Source organism: Carcharhinus amblyrhynchos, unplaced genomic scaffold (genome assembly GCF_965287045.1).
Source record: "Carcharhinus amblyrhynchos unplaced genomic scaffold, sCarAmb.v2.hapA chromosome_1004, whole genome shotgun sequence".
Taxonomy (NCBI): Eukaryota; Metazoa; Chordata; class Chondrichthyes; order Carcharhiniformes; family Carcharhinidae; genus Carcharhinus; species Carcharhinus amblyrhynchos.
In genome coordinates, this window is record NW_027650744.1 from 19974 (window position 1) to 46707 (window position 26734).

Consider the following 26734-nt stretch of genomic DNA (forward strand, 5'->3'; position numbering starts at 1 on the left):
CAGGCACCGCCACTGGTCAGCCGCGGCCCTGGGGTCCTGGCGTCCCCTCCCCTCCCCCCAGCCTCCGGGCCTGCGCAGAGATGGCGGACTACGACGACTACGAGGACAAGACTTACAGCAGCTTCGGCAGCCGGAGGTGAGGCGTGCGGACTCGCGTGGGGGGTGCGGGCGGTGATGGTTCCCAGGACCGGATGCGGTTGGGCGGCCGCCGATGGGGGTGGATGGCGGCGGATAGAGAGTAGGCCACAGGCTTCGGCTGGGCAGGGGGTGGGAGCAATGAGCAATACCCGGACCCCCTCTGCACACCCGGGGAGGGGCTGGGAGCAATGAGCAATACCTGGACCCCCCCTCCCCTCGACATACCGGGAGGGGGTGGCAGCAATGAGCAATACCCGGACCCTCTCTCCCCCTCAGTATACCCGGGAGGGGGTGGGAGCAATAAGCAATACCTGGACCCCCTCTTCCCTCAATATATCGGGAGGGTGTGGGATCAATGAGCAATACCCGGATCCCCTCTATACACCCGGGGAGGGGGTGGGAGCAATGAGCAATACCCGGACCCCCTCTGCACACCCGGGGAGGGGCTGGGAGCAATGAGCAATACCTGGACCCCCCTCCCCTCAACGTACCGGGAGGGGGTGGCAGCAATGAGCAATACCCGGACCCTGTCTCCCCCCTCAGTATACCCGGGAGGGGGTGGGAGCAATAAGCAATACCTGGATCCCCTCTTCCCTCAATATATCGGGAGGGTGTGGGAGCAATGAGCAATACCCGGATCCCCTCTATACACCCGGGGAGGGGGTGGGAGCAATGAGCAATACCCAGATCCCCTCTCTACACCCGGGGAGGGGGTGGGAGCAATGAGCAATACCCGGATCCCCTCTATACACCCGGGGAGGGGGCGGGAGCAATGAGCAATACCCGGATCCCCTCTCTACGCCCGGGGAGGGGGTGGGAGCAATGAGCAATACCCGGATCCCCTCTATACACCCGGGGAGGGGGTGGGATCAATGAGCAATACCCAGATCCCTCTCTACACCCGGGGAGGGGGCGGGAGCAATGAGCAATACCCGGATCCCCTGTCTATAGCCAGGGATGGGGTGGGAGTAATGAGCAATACCCAGATCCCCTCTGTACACCTGGGGAGGGGGTGGGAGCAATGAGCAATACCTGGATCCCCTCTCTACATCTAGTGAGGGGGTGGGAGCAATGAGCAATACCTGGATCCCCTCTCTACACCTGGGGAGGGGGTGGGAGCAATGAGCAATACCCAGATCCCCTCTATACATCTAGTGAAGGGGTGGGAGCAATGAGCAATACCCGGACCCCCTCTGTACACCCGGGGAGGGGGTGGCAGCAATGAGCAATACCCGGATCCCCTCTCTACACCCGGGGAGGGGGTGGGAGCAATGAGCAATACCAGGACCCCCTCTCTACACCCGGGGAGGGGGTGGGAGCAATGAGCAATACCCGGATCCCCTCTCTACACCTGGGGAGGGGGTGGGAGCAATGAGCAATACCCGGATCCCCTGTCTATAGCCAGGGATGGGGTGGGAGTAATGAGCAATACCCAGATCCCCTCTGTACACCTGGGGAGGGTGTGGGAGCAATGAGCAATACCTGGATCCCCTCTCTACACCTGGGGAGGGGGTGGGAGCAATGAGCAATACCCAGATCCCCTCTATACATCTAGTGAAGGGGTGGGAGCAATGAGCAATACCCGGACCCCCTCTGTACACCCGGGGAGGGGGTGGCAGCAATGAGCAATACCCAGATACCCTCTGTACACTTGGGGAGGGGGTGGGAGCAATGAGCAATACCCGGATCCCCTCTCTACACCTGGGGAGGGGGTGGGAGCAATGAGCAATACCCGGATCCCCTCTCTACACCCATGGAGGGGTGGGAGCAATGAGCAATACCCGGACCCCCTTTGTGAACCGGGGAGGGGGTGGGAGCAATGAGCAATACCCGGATCCCCTCTATACACCCGGGGAGGGGGTGGGAGCAATGAGCAATACCCGGATCCCCTCTCTACACCCGGGGAGGGGGTGGGAGCAATGAGCAATACCCGGATCCCCTCTCTACACCCAGGGAGGGGGTGGGAGCAATGAGCAATACCCAGATCCCCTGTCTATAGCCAGGGATGGGGTGGGAGCAACGAGCAATATCTGGACCCCCTCCCCTCAATATACCCGGCAGGGGGTGGGAGCAATGAGCCATACCCAGATCCCCTCTATACATCTAGTGAAGGGGTGGGAGCAATGAGCAATACCCGGACCCCCTCTGTACACCCAGGGAGGGGGTGGGAGCAATGAGCAATACCCGGACCCCCTCTCTACACCCAGGGAGGGGGTGGGAGCAATGAGCAATACCCGGATCCCCTCTATACACCCGGGGAGGGGGTGGGAGCAATGAGCAATACCCGGATCCCCTCTATACACCCGGGGAGGGGGTGGCAGCAATGAGCAATACCCGGATCCCCTCTATACATCTAGTGAGGGGGTGGGAGTAATGAGCAATACCCAGATCCCCTCTGTACACCCGGGGAGGGGGCGGGAGCAATGAGCAATACCTGGATCCCCTCTCTACACCCGGGGAGGGGGTGGGAGCAATGAGCAATACCTGGATCCCCTCTCTACACCCGGGGAGGGGGTGGGAGCAATGAGCAATACTTGGATCCCCTCAATACATCCTGGGAGGGGGTGGGAGTAATGAGCAATACCCGGACCCCCTCAGTGCATGCTGGGAGGGGGTGGGAGTAATGAGCAATACCCAGACCCCCTCTGTACATCCTGGGAGGGGGTGGGAGTAATGAGCAATACCCAGATCCCCTCAGTACACCTGGGGAGGGGGTGGGAGTAATGAGCAATACCCGGATCCCCTCAGTACACCCGGGGAGGGGGTGGGAGCAATGAGCAATACCCAGATCCCCTCTCTACACCCGGGGAGGGGGTGGGAGCAATGAGCAATAACCAGGGAGGGGGTGGAGGGAATGAGCAATTCCTGGACACCCCCCCTTTCAGGGAGAGCAGGCCTCGGTCAGTCCCCTCTGACCTCTGCCCTTTGACCCCAGGCACCCTCTCCCCTGCGGTCAAGGGGCTTTTCTCTCCAGCCCCCTCCCCATGGGGCTGTTTGTCGTCATGGCGACTGACATTCGTATGTCCCTCAGCCCCCCAACTCCTTTGATATTATCTCAATATTATATCAATATCATGATTGTGGGCAGTTTTGGGCCCCTTATCTAAGGAAACATGTCCAAAGATGTGTAGGTTAGGGTGGATTGGCCGTGCTAAATTGTCCCCTTAGTGTCCAAAGATGTGTAGGTTAGGGTGGATTGGCCATGCTAAATTGTCCCCTTAGTGTCCCAAAGATGTGCAGGTTAGGGTGGATTGGCCATGCTAAATTGTCCCTTAGTGTCTAAAGATGTGTAGGTTAGGGTGGATTGGCCGTGCTAAATTGTCCCTTAGTGTCTAAAGATGTGTAGGTTAGGGTGGATTGGCCATGCTAAGTTGTCCCTTAGTGTCTAAAGATGTGTAGGTTAGGGTGGATTGGCCGTGCTAAATTGTCCCCTTAGTGTCCCAAAGATGTGTAGGTTAGGGTGGATTGGCCATGCTAAATTGTCCCTTAGTGTCCAAAGATGTGTAGGTTAGGGTGGATTGTCCATGCTAAATTGTCCCTTAGTGTCCAAAGATGTGTAGGTTAGGGTGGATTGGCCGTGCTAAATTGCCCCTTAGTGTCCAAAGATGTGTAGGTTAGGGTGGATTGGCCGTGCTAAATTGTCCCTTAGTGTCCAAAGATGTGTAGGTTAGGGTGGATTGGCCATGCTAAATTGTCCTCTAGTATCTAGGATGTTCGGGAACTTGGGGAAATAAATAGTGATGTTTTGAGGAGTGGACATACGGCCGAGAATAGGTGCTGGAAGTCTTAAAGCGCATCAAGATAGATAAATTCCCGGGACCTGATGAAATGCATCCCAGGACATTGTGGGAGGCTAGGGAGGAAATTGTGTTCCCCTGTCCGAGATATTTGAATCATCGATAGTCACAGGTGAGGTGCCTGAAGATTGGAGGCTGGCGAATGTTGTGTCTTTGTTTAAAAAGGGCTGCGGGGAAAAGCCTGGGAACTACAGGGCAGTGAGCCTCACATCTGTGGTGGGTAAATTGTTGGACGGTATTTTGAGAGACAGGATCTACAGGCATTTAGAGACACAAGGACTGATTAGGGACGGTCAGCGTGGCTCGCCTCTACTACTGCCTCTGGCAGCTCGTTCCGGACACTCACCACCCTCTGAGTGAAAAAATTGCCCCTCTGGACCCTCTCCCCTCTCACCTTAAACCTACGCCCTCTAGTTTTAGACTCCCCTGCCTTTGGGAAAAGATATTGACTATCTCGCTGATCTGTGCCCCTCATTATTTTATAGACCTCTATAAGATCACCCCTCTACGCTCCAGAGGAAAAAAGTCCCAGTCTATCCAGCCTCTCCTTATAACTCAATCCATCAAGTCCCCGGTAACATCCTAGTAAATCTTTTCTGCGCTCTTTCTAGTTTAATAATATCCTTTCTATAATAGGGTGACCAGAACTGTACACAGTATTTCCAAGTGTGGCCTTCCCAATGTCTTGTACAACTTCAACAAGACGTCCCAACCCCTGTATTCTGACCGATGAAACCAAGCTTGCCGAATGCCTTCTTCACCACTCTGTCCACCACTTTCAAGGAGCGATGAACCTGTCCCCCTCGATCTCTCTGCTCTGTAACTCTCCCCGACCATTAACTGGGTGAGTCCTGCCCTGGTTCCATCGACCAAAGTGCATCACCTCGCATTTATCTAAATTAAACTCCATTCGTCAGCCCAATGGATCAAGATCCCGTTGCAATTGGAGATAACTTTCTTCACTGTCCACTATGCCACCAATCTTGCAAACTCACTAACCATGCCTCCTATATTCTCGTCCAAATCATTAATATAAATGACAAATAACAGTGGGCCCAGCACCGATCCCTGAGGCTGGTCGCAGGCCTCCAGTTTGAAAAAACAACCCTCTACAACCAGGAGCTTTTATCCAAGTTCTTTGGATTCTCCTTTGCCTTATCTGCCAAAACCGTCTCGTGTCCCCTCTTTGCCCCCCGATTTCTCCCTTAATTCCACTCCTACCCCCCCTCATACTCTTCAGGGGATTCACTTGACCCCAGCTGCCTACATGCTATGTGCCTCTTTCTTCTCCTTGACCAAGGCCTCAATATCCCGAGGGTTCCCAGCTTCTGCCAGCCTTGCCCTTCACTCAAAGAGGAATGGGTTTACCCTGAACCCTGGTTAACACACTTCCGAAAGCCTCCCACTTCGTAGACATCCCTTTTCCTTCCCACAGACTCTCCCAACTAACTTTGGAAAGTTCCTGCCCGATGCCATCAAAATTGCCCTTGCCCCAATTTGACTTTTGGGCCAGGCCTATCATTCTCCATTTCTGTCTTAAAACCAATAGAATCATGGTCACTGGTTCCAAACTGATCCCTCACAAACACTTCTGCCACCTTCCCTTCCTTATTTCCCAAGAGGAGGTCAAGTTTTGTCCCCCGTCTGGCTGGACCATCCACATACTGAACGAGAAATCCCTCCTGAATACCCTGGACAAATTCCTCTCCATCCAACCGTCTAAAACTGTGGCTGTCCCAGTCAGTGTTGGGAAAGTTAAGATCTCCGTACTAGGATGCTCCCGGGGACTTGATGGATTGAGTTATAAGGAGAGGCTGGATAGACTGGGACTTTTTTCTCTGGAGCGTTAGAGGGGTGATCTTATGGAGGTCTATAAAATAATGAGGGGGCACAGATCAGCGAGATAGTCAATATCTTTTCCCCAAAGGGAGGGGGGTCTAAAACTAGAGGGTTTAAGGTGAGAGGGGAGAGATACAGAAGGGTCCAGAGGGGGCAATTTTTTCACACAGAGGGTGGTGAGTGTCTGGAACGAGCTGCCAGAGATAGTAGTAGAGGCGGGTACAATTCTGTCTTTTAAAAAGCACTTATATAGTTCTTGGCGCTATAGAACATAGAACGCTACAGCACAAACAGGCCCTTCGGCCCACAAGTTGCTCCGATCACATCCATACTTACCAAGCCATAGAACTATCTGTAACTCCCAATCCCATTAGATCCCATATACTCATCCAGAAGTCTTTTAAAAGACCCCAGCGAGTTCGCCTCTACCACCACCGATGGCAGCCGATTCCACTCACTCACCACCCTCTGAGTGAAAAACTTACCCCTGACATCTCCTCTGTACCGACTCCCCAGCACCTTAAACCTGTGTCCTCTCGTAGTGACCATTTCAGCCCTGGGAAATAGCCTCCGAGAATCCACCCTATCTACTCCTCTCAACATCTTATAAACCTCTATCATGTCCCCTCTCATCCTTCGTCTCTCCAGGGAGAAGAGTCCCAGCTCCCTCAACCTATCTTCATAAGGCATGCCTCCCAATCCAGGCAACATCCTTGTAAATCTCCTCTGCACCCTCTCATTACATCTGTAATCTCCTTACATATTTGCTCCTCAATTTCCCGCTGACTATTTGTAGTACGACCCTATCAAAGTGATTTCCCCCCTTTCTCATGTCTCAGTTCTACCCATGTAGACTCAGTGGCCGAACCCTCGGATATATCCCCCCTCGGTTTGGCCGAGATGCTTTCCTTAATCAAATGTGCAACTCCCCTTCCTCTCTTTCTGTTCTGTCTTTCCTATAAACCCCTGTACCCTGGAACATTAAGCTGCCAGTCCTGCCCTCTGCCACGTTTCAGTAATTGCTATATTATCCCAGTCCTACGTACCCATCCCAACACTGAGTTTATCTGCCTTGTTCCAGAGGCCCCTTGCACTGGAATGAATACAGTTTGACCTGGACTCCCCTTTGCTCTCTGCTTTTGCCCAATCTGTCCGGTACTAGGATTACTGACACCACCTTTACTACTTAATATGCTGGAAGTCTTAAAGCGCATCAAGATAGATAAATCCCTGGGACTTGATGAAGTGTATCCCAGGACGTTGAGGCAGGCTAGGGAGGAAATTGCGTTCCCCTGTCCGAGATATTGGAATCATCAGTAGTCACGGGTGAGGTGCCTGAAGATTGGAGGGTGGCGAATGTTGTGTCTTTTGGGGAAAAGCCTGGGAACTACAGGGCAGTGAGCCTCACATCTATGGCGGGTAAATTGTTGGAAGGTACTTTGAGAGACAGGATCTACAGGTATTTAGAGACTGATTAGGGACAGGGCTTTGTGAGTGGAAAATCATGTCTCACAAATTTAACTGAGTTTCTTGAAGGGGTAACCATAAGAAATAGGAGCAGGAGTCGGCCATCTAGCCCTTCGAGCCTGCCCCGCCATTCAATAAGATCATGGCTGATCTGAAGTGGATCAGTTCCACTTTCCCGCCCTCTCCCCATAACCCTTAATCCCCTTGTCTATCGAAAACCTTTCTACCCGTGACTTAAATATATTTAGCGAGAAGGTAGATGAGGGCAGTGCAGTTGATGTTGTCTACATGGACTTTAGCAAGGCCTTTGCCAAGGTACCACACGGTAGGTTGTTGCATAAGGTTAAATCTCACGGGATCCAGGGTGAGGTATCTAAATGGATATAAAATTGGCTTCTTGACAGAAGCCAGAGGGTTGGTTGTAGAGGGTTGTTTTTTCAAACTGGAGGCCTGTGACCAGCCTCAGGGACCAGTACTGGGCCCACTGTTATTTGTCATTTATATTAATGATTTGGATGACAATTGATCTTGATCAATTGGGCCAGTGGGCTGACGAATGGCGGATGGAGTTTAATTTAGACAAATGCGAGGTGATGCATTTTGGTCGATCGAACCAGAGAGCCACAGGTTTACAGCATTGGAAACAGGCCCTTCGGCCCAACTTGTCAATGCTGCCCTTATATTTAAACCCCTAAGCTAATCCCAATTGCCCGCATTTGCCCCCATACCCATCGTACCCATGTAACTGTCTGAACGCTTTTTAAATGACAAAACTGTACCCGCCTCTACTGCTACCTCTGGCAGCTCGTTCCAGACACTCACCACCCTCTGGGTGACAAAAATTGCCCCTCTGGACCCTTTTGTATGTCTCCCCTCTCACCTTAAACCTACACCCTCTAGTTTTAGACCCCCCTACCTTTGGGGAAAAGATATTGACTATCTCGCTGATCTGTGTCCCTCATTATTTTATAGACCTCTATAAGATCACCCCTCAAACCTACACCCTCTAGTTTTAGACCCCCCTACCTTTGGGGAAAAGATATTGACTATCTCGCTGATCTGTGCCCCTCATTATTTTATAGACCTCTATAAGATCACCCCTCAAACCTACACCCTCTAGTTTTAGACCCCCCTACCTTTGGGGAAAAGATATTGACTATCTCGCTGATCTATGCCCCTCATTATTTTATAGACCGCTATAAGATCACCCCTCTACGCTCCAGAGAAAAAAGTCCCATAGGGGGCCGGACACCGACAATTGGGATTAGCTTAAGGGCTTAAAAAAAAGAGATGGCATGGGCCAGTTGGGCGGAATGGCCTGTTTCCACGCTGGGCTTGTACTCACGAATATAGAGGAGCGCGAGGGGATCTCCTCGACGCAGATAGAATCCTGATGGGACGGGACAGGCGTAGATGCGGGAAGGAGGTTCCTGATGGTGGGGGAGTCCGGAACTAAGGAGGGTCACAGTCCAAGAACAAGGGCTAAGCCATCCCGGACTGAGGTGAGGAGGAACTGAGAGAGAACCTGCCGCAGAGAGCTGTCGGAGTTAGTTTGTTAGAGACGTTCATTGCGAGAGCGCAGGAACAGGGGGACGCGTTGTTGTAATTACCCAGGGCCTTGGGGAGGCCCCACCGAGAGGATTCCTGCAGTTTTGGGTCTCGTTTTCCAAGGAAGGATGCTCTTAGTCTCGAGGGAGGGTAGCGAAGGGTTTCCCGGGCTGATTCCGGGGGACTGTTGTACGAGGAGCGATCGACCAGGTTAGGATTGTTTTCGCTGGAGTTCAGACGAGCGAGGGAGGGAGAGAGGGATCTAAAGTAAAGTAACGAGTAAGGCTTACATTAACGCTGCAGTGAAGCTACTGTGAAAATCCCCTAGTCGCCCACACTCCTGTTTGGGTTACACTGAGGGAGAATTTACCACCCTAGCCCGCACGTCTTTCGGACTGTGGGAGGAAACCCACGCAGACACGGGGAGAATGTGCAGTCTCCACACAGACAGTGACCCGAGCCGGGAATCGAACCCGGGTCCCTGGCGCTGTGAGGCAGCAGTGCGAACCCGCTATCTGATAGAGACTTCTCAAATTCTAATAATATTAGGAGGGACTACTATTTAAAGGGCGAAAAGCTGCAGCATGCTACGGTGCAGAGGGATCTGGGCGTCCTTGTGCATGAGTCGCAAAAACCCTGTCTGCAGGTGATTAAGAAGGTGAATGGCCTTTATAATGAGGGGGATAGAATATAAAAGTAGGGAGGTCTTGCTGCGACTGTACAGGGCACTGGTGAGGCCACAGCTGGAGTACTGTGTGCAGTTTTGGTCGCCGCACTTGCGCAAGGATATTTTGGCCTTGGAGGGAGTGCAGAGGAGGTTCACTAGGCTGATACCGGAGATGAGGGGGTTGAACTATGAAGAGAGACTAAATAGACTGGGTCTGTACTCGTTGGAGTTTAGAAGGATGAGGGGGGGGGATCTTATAGAGACGTATAAGATAATGAAGGGGATGGATAGGGTAGAGGTAGAGAGATTCTTCCCGCTCAGAAAGGACATAAGAACATAAGAAATAGGAGCAGGAGTCGGCCATCTAGCCCTTCGAGCCTGCCCCGCCATTCAATAAGATCATGGCTGATCTGTCGTGTCTCAGTTCCACATTCCCGCCCTCTCCCCATAACCCTTAATCCCCTCGCTTATCAAAAACCCATCAACCCGCGTCTTAAATATATTTAGCGAGGCAGCCTCCACCACTTCAACGGGCAGAGAATTCCAGAGATTCACCACCCTTTGAGTGAAGAAGTTCTTCCTCAACTCCGTTCTAAACCGCCCCCCCTTTATCTTGAGGCTGTGCCCCCTAGTCCTACTGTCCTTTCTGAGCGGGAAGAGTCTCTCCACCTCTATCCTATCCATCCCATTCATCATCTTATACGTCTCAATGAGATCTCCCCTCATTCTTCTAAACTCTAACGAGTACAAGCCTAGTTTATTCAGCCTCTCCTCATAGCTCAACCCCCTCAACTCCGGTATCAGCCTAGTAAACCTCCTCTGCACTCCCTCCAAGGCCACAATATCCTTGCGTAAGTACGGTGCCCAAAACTGCACACAGTACTCCAGCTGCGGCCTCACCAATGCCCTATACAGCCGCAGCAAGACCTCCCTACTTTGATATTCAATCCCCCTCGCTATGAAGGCCAGCATCCCATTCGCCTTCCTGACCACCTGCTGCACCTGCAGGCTGGGTTTTTGCGACTCAGGGGATGGATAGGATAGAGGTGGAGAGACTCTTCCCGCTCAGAAAGGATAGCAGGACTAGAGGGCACAGCCTCAAGATAAGGGGGGGGAGGTTTAGAACAGAGTTGAGGAGGAACTTCTTCACTCAAAGGGTGGTGAATCTCTGGAATTCTCTGCCCGTTGAAGTGGTGGAGGCTGCCTCGCTAAATATATTGAAGTCCCGGGTAGATAGGTTTCTGATAGACAGGGGAGAAAGCGGGAAAGTGGAACTGATCCACTATCAGATCAGCCACGATCTTATTGAATGGCGGGGCAGGCTCGAGGGGCTAGATGGCCGACTCCTGCTCCTATTTCTTATGTTCTAACAGGACCGGAGAGGGTAGATACAGGGAAGGTGTTCCCGATGGTGAGGGTGGAGTCCAGAGCCAGGGGGTCTGAGGGATCGGTGGGGGAGGGGGTAGACCATTTCGGACGGAGATGCGGGAGACGTTCCTTCGCCCGGTGAGCCGGTGGGATTCACTCCCGCAGGAAGGAGTTGGTGCCCGAGCATTGGATCTACTCAAGAGACGGCTGGATTTAGTGCTTGGGGAATCCAAGTTATGGAGGGAAAACCGGATGAGGCGATTGAGTTGGGTGATGGCGGTGGACGGCAGAGCCGGCTCGAAGGGCCTCCTCCTCCTCCGATCTTGGTGTTTCCCTGTTCAACAGGGAGCAGGCTAAAGGGATTGGGGAGGTGGGGGGTGGAGGGGAACGGAGAGAAAGTGGGAGAGGGACACTGAGAGCGTTTGGTGATCGTCTCGAATAGAAACGGCGAACTGCACAGGCCGTTCGGCCCATCGATGTCATGCCGAGCAACGTCCCCAACCCAAGATCGAGCGATCCCCACTCCCTACCATTCCGGTGTGCTCCGTGTCCCTATCCAATAATTGCTCGAAAGTTCCTAAAGTGTCCGACCACCCCAGCGGGCAGTCCGTTCCACACCCCAACCACTCTCCGAGTGAAGATCCTACCTCGTTCTATCCCTCCCATATCTCCCACCTCGTCGTTACGCCCACTCTATCTATCCCCCTCGATCAAGTCGCCTCTCATCGTCCTCCGCTCCAGAGAGACAAGCCCCCAGTTCCCTCAACCTTTCCTCATTAGACCTACCCTCCAAAGCAGGCGGTGAAAAGTATTGTTTCTCGCGCGCTGTACAGACAAAGCATGCCGTTGATAGAGAAGGAAAGGAGAGGGTGCAGAATGTAGTGTTACAGTCACAGCGAGGGTGTAGAGAAAGATCAGCTTAATGCGAGGTAGGTCCATTCAAAAGTCTGACAGCAGCAGGGAAGAAGCTGTTCTTGAGTCGGTCGGTACGGGACCTCAGACTTTTGTATCTTTTTCCCCTGACGGAAGGAGAGAGAATGTCCGGGGTGTGTGTGGGGGTGTGTGTGGGGGTGTGTGTGGGGGTGTGGGGGGGGGGGTGTGGGTGGGGGGGGTCCTCGATTATCCCGGCTGCTTTTCCCCCCCCCCCCGAGGCAGCGGGAAGTGTAGACGGAGTCGATGGATGGGAGAGGAGAGAGCGACAGAGAGAGGGGGGGGGGGTGGAGAGAGAGTGATTCGGGTGGAGGGGGAGAGTGAGTGATGGGGGAGAGCGTGACGGGGGGAGCTGGGGAGAGTGCTGTCCCCCTCCCCTCTCCCTGTCGTGCTGTCCCCCTCCCCTCTCTCTGTCTCTCTGTGTTCTGGGTGGGTGTCAGTGTCCCAGATGTGTGAGGGGGGGGGTGCGGTGGTCTCTGATGGGTGTCTCTCTCTCTGTGTGTCTGGGTGGGAGTTAGTGTCCCGGGTGTGTGTGTGGAGGGGGTGGTCTCTGACGGGTCTCTCTCACTGCTCTGGGTGGGTGTTAGTGTCCCCCGGTGTGTGGGGGTCTCTCTCTCTCTCTCTCTGTGTGTTCTGGGTGGGTGTTAGTGATCCAGGTGTGTGTGTGTGTTGGGGGTGGTCTCTGACGGGTCTCTGTGTTCTGGGTGGGTGTACCTGTCCCCCGGTGTTTGTGGGGGTCTCTCTCTCTCTCTCTGTTCTGGGTGTGTGTGTGTGGGGGTCTCTCTCTCTCTGTGTGTTCTGGGTGGGTGTACCTGTCCCGTGTTGTGTGTGGGGGGGTCTCTCTCTCTCTCTGCGTTCTGGGTGGGTGTACCTGTCCCGTGTTGTGTGTGGGGGGGTCTCTGACACGTCTCTGTGTTCTGGGTGGGTGTTCCTGTCTCGGGTGTGTGTGTGTGGGGGTCTCTCTCTCTCTGCGTTCTGGGTGGGTGTTCCTGTCTCGGGTGTGTGTGTGGAGGTCTCTCTCTCTCTCTGCGTTCTGGGTGGGTGTACCTGTCTCGGGTGTGTGTGTGTGGGGGTCTCTCTCTCTCTCTCTGTTCTGGGTGGGTGTACCTGTCTCGGGTGTGTGTGTGGGGGGGTCTCTGACGCGTCTCTGTGTTCTGGGTGTGTGTTCCTGTCCCGGGTGTGTGTGTGTGGGGGTCTCTCTCTCTCTGCGTTCTGGGTGGGTGTTCCTGTCCCGGGTGTGTGTGTGTGGGGGTCTCTCTCTCTGCGTTCTGGGTGGGTGTTCCTGTCTCGGGTGTGTGTGTGTGGGGGTCTCTCTCTCTCTCTGTGTGTTCTGGGTGGGTGTACCTGTCTCGGGTGTGTGTGTGTGTGGGGGTCTCTCTCTCTGCGTTCTGGGTGGGTGTTCCTGTCTCGGGTGTGTGTGTGTGGGGGTCTCTCTCTCTCTCTGTGTGTTCTGGGTGGGTGTACCTGTCTCGGGTGTGTGTGTGTGGGGGTCTCTCTCTCTCTCTCTCTGTTCTGGGTGTGTGTTCCTGTCTCGGGTGTGTGTGTGTGTGGGGGTCTCTCTCTCTCTCTGTGTTCTGGGTGGGTGTACCTGTCTCGGGTGTGTGTGTGTGGGGGTCTCTCTCTCTCTCTCTCTGTTCTGGGTGGGTGTTCCTGTCTCGGGTGTGTGTGTGTGGAGGTCTCTCTCTCTCTCTCTCTGCGTTCTGGGTGGGTGTACCTGTCCCGTGTTGTGTGTGTGGGAGGGGGTCTCTGACGGGTCTCTGTGTTCTGGGTGTGTGTTCCTGTCCCGGGTGTGTGTGTGTGTGGGGGTCTCTGACGGGTCTCTCTCGCTCAGGAGGCCACGCGGAGGTGGAGGGGGTGATGGTCCCCGGCGCCAGAAGGAATTGCCCACCGAGCCACCATTTACAGCCTTCGTGGGGAACCTGCCCTTCAACGCGGTTCAGGGCGACATCGATCACATCTTCAAGGATCTGCGGGTCCGCAGCATCCGATTGGTGCGTGACAAGGAGACGGACAAGTTCAAAGGTACTCGACCTTCGACCCCCGACCTGTCCCGCGCCCCCACTCCGCGCGTTTCTCCCAGTGTGGGTCTAACCGAGGGGGATAGGGAGACGGGAACTGTGCACGGTGCTCCCAGTGTGGGTCTAACCGAGGGGGATAGGGAGACGGGAACTGTGCACGGTGCTCCCGGTGTGGGTCTAACCGAGGGGGATAGGGAGACGGGAACTGTGCACGGTGCTCCCAGTGTGGGTCTAACCGAGGGGGATAGGGAGACGGGAACTGTGCACGGTGCTCCCGGTGTGGGTCTAACCGAGGGGATAGGGAGACGGGAACTGTGCACGGTGTTCCCAGTGTGGGTCTAACCGAGGGGGATAGGGAGACGGGAACTGTGCACGGTGCTCCCGGTGTGGGTCTAACTGAGGGGATAGGGAGACGGGAACTGTGCACGGTGCTCCCAGTGTGGGTCTAACCGAGGGGATAGGGAGACGGGAACTGTGCACGGTGCTCCCAGTGTGGGTCTAACCGAGGGGGATAGGGAGACCGGAACTGTGCACGGCGCTCCCAGTGTGGGTCTAACCGAGGGGATAGGGAGACGGGAACTGTGCACGGTGCTCCCAGTGTGGGTCTAACCGAGGGGATAGGGAGACGGGAACCGTGCACGGTGCTCCCAGTGTGGGTCTAACCGAGGGGCTAGGGAGACCGGAACTGTGCACGGCGCTCCCAGTGTGGGTCTAACCGAGGGGATAGGGAGACGGGAACTGTGCACGGTGCTCCCCGTGTGGGTCTAACCGAGGGGATAGGGAGACGGGAACTGTGCACGGTGCTCCCAGTGTGGGTCTAACCGAGGGGGATAGGGAGACGGGAACTGTGCACGGTGCTCCCAGTGTGGGTCTAACCGAGGGGATAGGGAGACGGGAACTGTGCACGGTGCTCCCGGTGTGGGTCTAACCGAGGGGATAGGGAGACGGGAACTGTGCACGGTGCTCCCGGTGTGGGTCTAACCGAGGGGATAGGGAGACGGGAACTGTGCACGGTGCTCCCAGTGTGGGTCTAACCGAGGGGATAGGGAGACGGGAACTGTGCACGGTGCTCCCAGTGTGGGTCTAACCGAGAGGGATAGGGAGACGGGAACTGTGCACGGTGCTCCCAGTGTGGGTCTAACCGAGGGGATAGGGAGACGGGAACTGTGCACGGTGCTCCTAGTGTGGGTCTAACCGAGGGGATAGGGAGACGGGAACTGTGCACGGTGCTCCCAGTGTGGGTCTAACCGAGGGGATACGGAGACGGGAACTGTGCACGGTGCTCCCAGTGTGGGTCTAACCGAGGGGATAGGGAGACGGGAACTGTGCACGGTGCTCCCAGTGTGGGTCTAACCCAGGGATACGGAGACGGGAACTGTGCACGGCGCTCCCAGTGTGGGTCTAACCGAGGGGATAGGGAGACGGGAACTGTGTACGGTGCTCCCAGTGTGGGTCTAACCGAGGGGATAGGGAGACGGGAACTGTGCACGGTGCTCCCAGTGTGGGTCTAACCGAGGGGATAGGGAGACGGGAACTGTGCGCGGTGCTCCCAGTGTGGGTCTAACCGAGGGGATAGGGAGACGGGAACTGTGCACGGCGCTCCCGGTGTGGGTCTAACCCAGGGGGATAGGGAGACGGGAACTGTGCACGGTGCTCCCAGTGTGGGTCTAACCGAGGGGATAGGGAGACGGGAACTGTGCACGGTGCTCCCAGTGTGGGTCTAACCGAGGGGATAGGGAGACGGGAACTTTGCACGGTGCTCCCGGTGTGGGTCTAACCGAGGGGATAGGGAGACGGGAACTGTGCACGGTGCTCCCGGTGTGGGTCTAACCGAGGGGATAGGGAGACGGGAACTGTGCACGGTGCTCCCAGTGTGGGTCTAACCGAGGGGATAGGGAGACGGGAACTGTGCAAGGTGCTCCCAGTGTGGGTCTAACCAAAGAAAAGATATTGGGCTGTGAAAATGTGTGTCATTACAAGTTCAAAGCATTCTCCCTCTTCTGACAGGGTTCTGTTATGTGGAATTCGATGACGTGGAAACATTAGAGGAAGCGCTAACATTCGATGGAGCAGTGAGTGTGAACGCATTCTCAATCTAATCGAGGGGTTCGGGGTGGTTTATATATAGAATAACAGATACCCGGGAGTGAGTTACAGACTGGAATCTAATCGAGGGGTTCGGGGTGGTTTATATATAGAATAACAGATACCCGGGAGTGAGTTACAGACTGGAATCTAATCGAGGGGTTCGGGGTGGTTTATATATAGAATAACAGATACCCGGGAGTGAGTTACAGACTGGAATCTAATCGAGGGGTTCGCGATGGTTTATATATAGAATAACAGATACCCGGGAGTGAGTTACAGACTGGAATCTAATCGAGGGGTTCAGGGTGGTTTATATACAGAATAACAGATACCCGGGAGTGAGATACAGGCTGGAACCTAATCGAGGCGTTCGGGGTGGTTTATATACAGAATAACAGATACCCGGGAGTGAGTTACAGACTGGAATCTAATCGAAGGGTTCGGGGTGGTTTATATATAGAATAACAGATACCCGGGAGTGAGTTACAGGCTGGAACCTAATCGAGGGGTTCGGGGTGGTTTTTATATAGAATAACAGATACCGGGAGTGAGTTACAGACCGGAATCTAATCGAGGGGTTCGGGGTGGTTTATATATAGAATAACAGATACCCAGGAGTGAGTTACAGACCGGAATCTAATCGAGGGGTTCGGGGTGGTTTATATATAGAATAACAGATACCCAGGAGTGAGTTACAGACTGGAATCTAATCGAGGGGTTCGGGGTGGTTTATATATAGAATAACAGATACCCGGGAGTGAGTTACAGACTGGAATCTGATCGATGGGTTCGGGGTGGTTTATATATAGAACAACAGATACCCGGGAGTGAGTTACAGACTGGAATCTGATCGAGGGGTTCGGGGTGGTTTATATATAGAATAACAGATACCCGGGAGTGAGTTACAGACTGGAATCTAATCGAGGGGTTCGGAGTGGTTTATATATAGAATAACAGATACCCGGGAGTGAGTTACAGACTGGAATCTAATCGAGGGGTTCGGGGTGGTTTATATACAGAATAACAGATACCCGGGAGTGAGTTACAGACTGGAATCTAATCGAGGGGTTCGGGGTGGTTTATATATAGAATAACAGATACCCGGGAGTGAGTTACAGACTGGAATCTAATCGAGGGGTTCGGGGTGGTTTATATATAGAATAACAGATACCCGGGAGTGAGTTACAGACTGGAATCTAATCGAGGGGTTCGGGGTGGTTTATATATAGAATAACAGATACCCAGGAGTGAGTTACAGACTGGAATCTAATCGAGGGGTTCGGGGTGGTTTATATATAGAATAACAGATACCCGGGAGTGAGTTACAGACTGGAATCTAATCGAGGGGTTCGGGGTGGTTTATATATAGAATAACAGATACCCGGGAGTGAGTTACAGACTGGAATCTAATCGAGGGGTTCGGGGTGGTTTATATATAGAATAACAGATACCCGGGAGTGAGTTACAGACTGGAATCTAATCGAGGGGCTCGGGGTGGTTTATATATAGAATAACAGATACCCAGGAGTGAGTTACAGACTGGAATCTAATCGAGGGGTTCAGGGTGGTTTATATATAGAATAACAGATCCCCGGGAGTGAGTTACAGACTGGAATCTAATCGAGGGGTTCGGGATGGTTTATATATAGAATAACAGATACCCGGGAGTGAGTTACAGACTGGAATCTAATCGAGGGGTTCGGGGTGGTTTATATACAGAATAACTGATACCCGGGAGTGAGTTACAGACTGGAATCTAATCGAGGGGTTCGGGGTGGTTTATATACAGAATAACAGATATCCGGGAGTGAGTTACAGACTGGAATCTAATCGAGGGATTCGGGGTGGTTTATGTACAGAATAACAGATATCCGGGAGTGAGTTACAGACTGGAATCTAATCGAGGGGTTCGGGGTGGTTTATATATAGAATAACAGATACCCGGGAGTGAGTTACAGACTGGAATCTAATCGAGGGGTTCGGGATGGTTTATATATAGAATAACAGATACCCGGGAGTGAGTTACAGACTGGAATCTAATCGCGGGGTTCGGGGTGGTTTATATATAGAATAACAGATACCTGGGAGTGAGTTACAGACTGGAATCTAATCGAGGGGTTCGGGATGGTTTATATATAGAATAACAGATACCCGGGAGTGAGTTACAGACTGGAATCTAATCGAGGCCTTCGGGGTGGTTTATATACAGAATAACAGATACCCGGGAGTGAGTTACAGACTGGAATCTAATCGAGGGGTTCGGGATGGTTTATATATAGAATAACAGATACCCGGGAGTGAATTACAGACTGGAATCTAATCGAGGGGTTCGGGGTGGTTTATATATAGAATAACAGATACCCGGGAGTGAGTTACAGACTGGAATCGAATCGAGGGGTTCGGGGTGGTTTATATATAGAATAACAGATACCTGGGAGTGAGTTACAGACTGGAATCTAATCGAGGGGTTCGGGATGGTTTATATATAGAATAACAGATACCCGGGAGTGAGTTACAGACTGGAATCTAATCGAGGGGTTCGGGGTGGTTTATATATAGAATAACAGATACCCGGGAGTGAGTTACAGACTGGAATCGAATCGAGGGGTTCGGGGTGGTTTATATATAGAATAACAGATACCCGGGAGTGAGTTACAGACTGGAATCTAATCGAGGGGTTCGGGGGGGTTTATATATAGAATAACAGATACCCGGGAGTGAGTTACAGACTGGAATCTAATCGAGGGGTTCGGGGTGGTTTATATATAGAATAACAGATACCCGGGAGTGAGTTACAGACTGGAATCTAATCGAGGGGTTCGGGGTGGTTTATATACAGAATAACAGATACCCGGGAGTGAGTTACAGACTGGAATCCAACTGAGGAGTTCGGGGTGGTTTATATATAGAATAACAGATACCCGGGAGTGAGTAACAGACTGGAATCTAATCGAGGGGTTCGGGGGGGTTTATATATAGAATAACAGATACCCGGGAGTGAGTTACAGACTGGAATCTAATCGAGGGGTTCGGGGTGGTTTATATATAGAATAACAGATACCCGGGAGTGAGTTACAGACTGGAATCTAATCGAGGGGTTCGGGGTGGTTTATATATAGAATAACAGATATCCGGGAGTGAGTTACAGACTGGAATCTAATCGAGGGGTTCGGGGTGGTTTATATATAGAATAACAGATCCCCGGGAGTGAGTTACAGACTGGAATCTAATCGAGGGGTTCAGGGTGGTTTATATACAGAATAACAGATACCCGGGAGTGAGTTACAGACTGGAATCTAATCGAGGGGTTCGGGGTGGTTTATATACAGAATAACAGATACCCGGGAGTGAGTTACAGACTGGAATCTAATCGAGGGGTTCGGGGTGGTTTATATATAGAATAACAGATACCCGGGAGTGAGTTACAGACTGGAATCTAATCGAGGGGTTCGGGGTGGTTTATATATAGAATAACAGATACCCGGGAGTGAGTTACAGACTGGAATCTAATCGAGGGGCTCGGGGTGGTTTATATATAGAATAACAGATACCCAGGAGTGAGTTACAGACTGGAATCTAATCGAGGGGTTCAGGGTGGTTTATATATAGAATAACAGATCCCCGGGAGTGAGTTACAGACTGGAATCTAATCGAGGGGTTCGGGATGGTTTATATATAGAATAACAGATACCCGGGAGTGAGTTACAGACTGGAATCTAATCGAGGGGTTCGGGGTGGTTTATATACAGAATAACTGATACCCGGGAGTGAGTTACAGACTGGAATCTAATCGAGGGGTTCGGGGTGGTTTATATACAGAATAACAGATATCCGGGAGTGAGTTACAGACTGGAATCTAATCGAGGGATTCGGGGTGGTTTATGTACAGAATAACAGATATCCGGGAGTGAGTTACAGACTGGAATCTAATCGAGGGGTTCGGGGTGGTTTATATATAGAATAACAGATACCCGGGAGTGAGTTACAGACTGGAATCTAATCGAGGGGTTCGGGATGGTTTATATATAGAATAACAGATACCCGGGAGTGAGTTACAGACTGGAATCTAATCGCGGGGTTCGGGGTGGTTTATATATAGAATAACAGATACCTGGGAGTGAGTTACAGACTGGAATCTAATCGAGGGGTTCGGGATGGTTTATATATAGAATAACAGATACCCGGGAGTGAGTTACAGACTGGAATCTAATCGAGGCCTTCGGGGTGGTTTATATACAGAATAACAGATACCCGGGAGTGAGTTACAGACTGGAATCTAATCGAGGGGTTCGGGATGGTTTATATATAGAATAACAGATACCCGGGAGTGAATTACAGACTGGAATCTAATCGAGGGGTTCGGGGTGGTTTATATATAGAATAACAGATACCCGGGAGTGAGTTACAGACTGGAATCGAATCGAGGGGTTCGGGGTGGTTTATATATAGAATAACAGATACCTGGGAGTGAGTTACAGACTGGAATCTAATCGAGGGGTTCGGGATGGTTTATATATAGAATAACAGATACCCGGGAGTGAGTTACAGACTGGAATCTAATCGAGGGGTTCGGGGTGGTTTATATATAGAATAACAGATACCCGGGAGTGAGTTACAGACTGGAATCGAATCGAGGGGTTCGGGGTGGTTTATATATAGAATAACAGATACCCGGGAGTGAGTTACAGACTGGAATCTAATCGAGGGGTTCGGGGGGGTTTATATATAGAATAACAGATACCCGGGAGTGAGTTACAGACTGGAATCTAATCGAGGGGTTCGGGGTGGTTTATATATAGAATAACAGATACCCGGGAGTGAGTTACAGACTGGAATCTAATCGAGGGGTTCGGGGTGGTTTATATACAGAATAACAGATACCCGGGAGTGAGTTACAGACTGGAATCCAACTGAGGAGTTCGGGGTGGTTTATATATAGAATAACAGATACCCGGGAGTGAGTAACAGACTGGAATCTAATCGAGGGGTTCGGGGGGGTTTATATATAGAATAACAGATACCCGGGAGTGAGTTACAGACTGGAATCTAATCGAGGGGTTCGGGGTGGTTTATATATAGAATAACAGATACCCGGGAGTGAGTTACAGACTGGAATCTAATCGAGGGGTTCGGGGTGGTTTATATATAGAATAACAGATATCCGGGAGTGAGTTACAGACTGGAATCTAATCGAGGGGTTCGGGGTGGTTTATATATAGAATAACAGATCCCCGGGAGTGAGTTACAGACTGGAATCTAATCGAGGGGTTCAGGGTGGTTTATATACAGAATAACAGATACCCGGGAGTGAGTTACAGACTGGAATCTAATCGAGGGGTTCGGGGTGGTTTATATACAGAATAACAGATACCCGGGAGTGAGTTACAGACTGGAATCTAATCGAGGGGTTCGGGGTGGTTTATATATAGAATAACAGATACCCGGGAGTGAGTTACAGAGTGGAATCCAATCGAGGGGGTCGGGGTGGTTTATATACAGAATAACGTTTGCTCTCTCTTTCTCTCCTCCTCTCTCTCTCTCTTTCCAACCTCTCTCACTCACTGTCCCCACCCTCACACTCTCTCTATCTCTCTCTCTCCACCCTCACACACTATCTCTCCCTGTCACCACCCTCGCACTCTGTCTCCCCTCACCCTCTCTCCCCCCACCCTCACACTCTCTCTGTCTCTCCCCCTCACTCTCCCCCTCTCTGTGTCTCTCGTGTATCTCCAGCTTTATGGTGATCGAACATTGCGTGTTGACATAGCAGAGGGTCGGAGGCAGGAACGCGGTGGCTTTGGACGTGGCGGTGATCGAGGTGAGGCTGGTTTGATGAACGCAGCCTTGTATACAACATATTTTACTCTTGCTCTCTCCCTCACGTCTGCATCCAGATCACCCACCCCCTCCCCTCCCCGCTTAACATCACAATAGGTTTCATTCTCACCATGGGAGCGAATCCCACATTCCCCCCCTATGGGGCCATTTCCCAGGTTCTCCCCCTACTCCCCACTTCGGAGCGAGTCCCACATTCTCCCCCATCCCCCCTCTGTGGGAGCGAGTCCCACATTCTCCCCCATCCCCCCTCTGTGGGAGCGAGTCCCACATTCTCCCCCATCCCCCCTCTGTGGGAGCGAGTCCCACATTCTCCCCCATCCCCCCTCTGTGGGAGCGAGTCCCACATTCTCCCCCATCCCCCCTCTGTGGGAGCGAGTCCCACATTCTCCCCCGTAAGACCAAGTTCCACAGTCTCCCCGCAGTCTGGAGACCAGGACTGTGCACAGTGCACCCAGTGTGGGTCCAACCGAGGGATACGGAGACGGGAACTGTGCACGGTGCTCCCAGTGTGGGTCCAACCGAGGGATACAGAGACGGGAACTGTGCACGGTGCTCCCAGTGTGGGTCTAACCGAGGGGGATAGAGAGACGGGAACTGTGCACGGTGCTCCCGGTGTGGGTCTAACCGAGGGGGATACGGAGACGGGAACTGTGCACGGTGCTCCCAGTGTGGGTCTAACCCAGGGGGATAGAGAGACGGGAACTGTGCACGGTGCTCCCGGTGTGGGTCTAACCGAGGGGGATAGAGAGACGGGAACTGTGCACGGTGCTCCCGGTGTGGGTCTAACCGAGGGGATAGGGAGACTGGAACTGTGCACGGTGCTCCCAGTGTGGGTCTAACCGAGGGGATAGGGAGACGGGAACTGTGCACGGTGCTCCCAGTGTGGGTCTAACCGAGGGGATAGGGAGACGGGAACTGTGCACGGTGTTCCCAGTGTGGGTCTAACCGAGGGGGATAGAGAGACGGGAACTGTGCACGGTGCTCCCAGTGTGGGTCTAACCGAGGGGGATAGGGAGACGGGAACTGTGCACGGTGCTCCCGGTGTGGGTCTAACCGAGGGGGATAGGGAGACGGGAACTGTGCACGGTGCTCCCAGTGTGGGTCTAACCGAGGGGGATAGGGAGACGGGAACTGTGCACGGTGCTCCCAGTGTGGGTCTAACCGAGGAAACGTGGGGGGAACGTACCTCCGTTCTGTATCATCCTGCCCGAATTGCACCTGTACCCCAGCAACATGGAAGACGCGTGGGAAACCCCTTGTCCATCTCTCTTTCTAATTCCAGCTTTACTGTCTGCCGACCCGATTTGAGTTTTGTTTGGATTCCATCCTGCATCCTTGGTAGCGTAACTCCAGACACCCCCCCCCCCACCACCCTCCACCCGGTTGACTATCTCCATTGGTGGGGGGGGGGGGGGCAGGTGGGCCGTGGGTGACCTCGGAGCGCGAGGGGACGGATACGGGGGGCTCTCGAGTTTGGGAAGAGGTGAGAGGTGAGGACCTGCCCTGCCCTCGGCCGCTCCCCCCTCCTCCCCGCCCCGGTCCTGTTTCTGTCTCCTCCGCCCCTCTCCCAACCCCGCCCTTTGCCCCCTGACTCTTTATCTCAATTTGTCCCCCAGGGCGCGGGGCAAGGGTCGGATCGCGAGGCGGCCGGGACGATGACTTTCATGGAGGTGAGGGCTTGGTTCGCCTGTTCTGCTTCGCTCCAGATGGCCGCTCTTGTTTCTGGGCCTTTTCCTCCTCCTCCTCCCCCCACCCCAGCCGCCGAGACTGTCTCGCCGTCGCCCTCCCCCCCCCCTCTCTCTCTCTCTCTGTCTGGACGTCTGCTCGCACTGTGGGGGAAATGGCTAGGGGCTTTCCGCTGGGATGGATTGGGGGGGGACTACCCTGGGGGGGGGGCGGTGGGGAGGAGTGTTTGGGGAGGGTGCGGTTATCGAGTTTACAGCACGGAAACAGGCCATTCGGCCCAACTTGGCTGCCTAACCACCGAGCTATCCCCCAGTTGCCCGCGTTTGGCCCATACCCTCTAAACATGAAGCTTTGTATGCAAACTCTACAAGAGGAGTGTATATCTGGGATAATGGAACATCAGAAATAGCTAGCGGTTTACTTTGTCACGTCCCAGCCTTGCATTTGGTAAGTTATCCGAATTAATTATTATATTTTAACCGTGTTAGTTTTAACTGTGTGCAGTTTTGGGCGCCGCACCTGCGCAAGGATATTTTGGCCTTGGAGGGAGTGCAGAGGAGGTTTACTAGGCTGATACCGGAGTTGAGGGGGTTGAGCTATGAGGAGAGGCTGAATAAACTGGGCTTGTACTCGTTAGAGTTTAGAAGAATGAGGGGAGATCTCATTGAGACGTATAAGATGATGAATGGGATGGATAGGATAGAGGTGGAGAGACTCTTCCCGCTCAGAAAGGACAGTAGGACTAGGGGGCACAGCCTCAAGATAAAGGGGGGGCGGTTTAGAACGGAGTTGAGGAGGAACTTCTTCACTCAAAGGGTGGTGAATCTCTGGAATTCTCTGCCCGTTGAAGTGGTGGAGGCTGCCTCGCTAAATATTTTTAAGAAGCGGGTTGATGGGTTTTTGATAAGAGAGGGGATTAAGGGTTATGGGGAGAGGGCGGGAAAGTGGAACTGAGCCACAACAGATCAGCCATGATCTTATTGAATGGCGGGGCAGGCTCGAAGGGCCAGATGGCCGACTCCTGCTCCTATTTCTTATGTTCTTATGTGTTCTTAAACAAAGCTCCCTCGGGGCTCACTTGAATCGTACCTTGGAGTGAAATATCTTGCGTTTGAACTCGAGTGCCAAATTGAAACGTAAAGTTTCGGGTCTGGGCTAACTTAATAAAACACCTTGGAGTTTCTGGCCTGGGACTTTGCATCGATACTTACAAACAAACTGGTCATTTCTACGGAGAGTCGTAGAGGTTTATAGCTTCAGCCCAACTTGTTATTAACTGCTAAGCTGGTCCCAATTGCCCGCATTTGCCCCATATCCCCCCCACACCCATCTAACTGTCCAAATGCTTTGTAAATTGTCCCCGCCTCTACTACTGCCTCTGGCAGCTCGTTCCAGACACTCACCACCCTCTGGGTGACAAAATTGCCCCTCTGGACACTTTCCCCTCTCCCCTCAAACCTACACCCTCTAGTTTTAGACCCCCCTACCTTTGGGGAAAAGATATTGACCAACTCGCTGATCTGTGCCCCCTCATTATTTTATAGACCTCTATAAGATCACCCCTCAAACCTACACCCTCTAGTTTTAGACTCCCCTACCTTTGGGGAAAAGATATTGACTATCTCGCTGATCTGTGCCCCCTCATTATTTTACAGACCTCTATAAGATCACCCCTCAAATCTACACCCTCTAGTTTTAGACCCCCCTACCTTTGGGGAAAAGATATTGACTATCTCGCTGATCTGTGCCCCCTCGTTATTTTATAGACCTCTATAAGATCACCCCTCAAACCTACACCCTCTAGTTTTAGACCCCCCTCCCTTTGGGGAAAAGATATTGACTATCTCGCTGATCTGTGCCCCCTCATTATTTTATAGACCTCTATAAGATCACTCCTCTACGCTCCAGAGAAAAAAGTCCCAGTCTATCCAGCCTCTCCTCAATCCATCAAGTCCCCGGTAACATCCTAGTAAATCTTTTCTGCGCTCTTTCTAGTTTAATAATATCCTTTCTATAATAGGGTGACCAGAACTGTACACAGTATTTCCAAGTGTGGGCCTTACCAATGTCTTGTACAACTTCAACAAGACGTCCCAACTCCTGTATTCTGACCGATGAAACCAAGCTTGCCCAATGCCTTCTTCACCGCTCTGTCCCCCACTTTCAAGGAGCTCTGAACCTGTCCCCCTCGATCTCTCTGTTCTGTAACTCTCCCTGACCATTAACTGAGCGAGTCCTGCCCTGGTTCAGTCAGCATCACCTCGCATTTGTCTAAATTAAACTCCATCCGCCGTTTGTCAGCCCACTGGCCCAACTCATCAAAACGGGATGACTTCCTTCACTGTCCGCTATGCCACCAGTCTGGCTTGTGGGAGAGAGAGGGGGAGGGATTGTCCAGGTCGGGGAGGGGGGAGGTGGTGGTGAGAGGGGAGCAGGAGGTGTTGCCATACTTGTCCTCGCTTACCCCGTCTCTGCGAGGGTCAGCTGAGTGGGGAAGGGTCGGCGAAAGATGTTGGGTATAGCGGGGGGGGGGAGGAAGTCAGAACGGTTGGTGGGAAGGGCGACGTGGGGATCCCGTGACCAAGTCGCCTTGGGGGCTCTCGCTCCACGCACGCACGCACCTTAACGTTCCTGAATTTGATCCTCAGCTCGCCGCTCGATGTCGTTTCCCCCCCTCAAGTCCCGAGGCGGGTTGTCTGCTGGTGGTTTCCTCCGCCAGCCGAAGGCACGGGCTTCGAATCCGACGCAGGGCGCGACGGGGCCTCCGACCGCCCGTCCCCTCCGGCAAGCGATCGGGTCTTAACTGGCTGTGTTTTGTTTCATCTGTCTCTCTCTCTCCCACCACTCCTCACCCCCACCCCCCACCCCCCACTCTTCCGACGCGCGACAGGATTCCGAGATTCCGACTTTGGACGCTCTGGAGGTTTCGGCAGCCGGGGTTATTCAGACAGTCGGGTGCTAAGTGACCGCCGTGGGGCCATGAGTGGGGGCAGCGGGCGGTTCCGTGACGCCCCGCCGCGTGGGGGACCCTCCTTCGACTTTCGGGAACCCTCGGATGGTAAGTGTCCCCGGGAAGGGAAGGGAGCGCCGCACTGTGGGGAGGGTCGGTGCTGAGGGAGCGCCGCACTGTGGGAGGGTCGGTGCTGAGGGAGCGCCGCACTGTGGGGAGGGTCGGTGCTGAGGGAGTCCCGCACTGTGGGGAGGGTCGGTGCTGAGGGAGTCCCGCACTGTGGGGAGGGTCGGTGCTGAGGGAGTCCCGCACTGTGGGGAGGGTCGGTGCTGAGGGAGTCCCGCACTGTGGGAGGGTCGGTGCTTGAGGGAGTCCCGCACTGTGGGAGGGTCGGTGCTTG

The 26734-nt window shown here is 53.2% G+C and overlaps 1 protein-coding gene across 1 annotated transcript; it reads left to right on the top strand.

Annotated features, from left to right (window-relative positions):
* On the top strand, window positions 1-26442 carry LOC145340426 (eukaryotic translation initiation factor 4H-like; the record flags this gene model as incomplete). Its single annotated transcript, XM_080184896.1, has 6 exons — window positions 1-136; window positions 13586-13776; window positions 15780-15844; window positions 21594-21678; window positions 23315-23368; window positions 26275-26442. Coding segments are annotated over exons 1-6 (619 nt in total), but the record flags the coding sequence as incomplete, so codon positions are not given.
* Window positions 26443-26734: the final 292 nt, after the last annotated feature.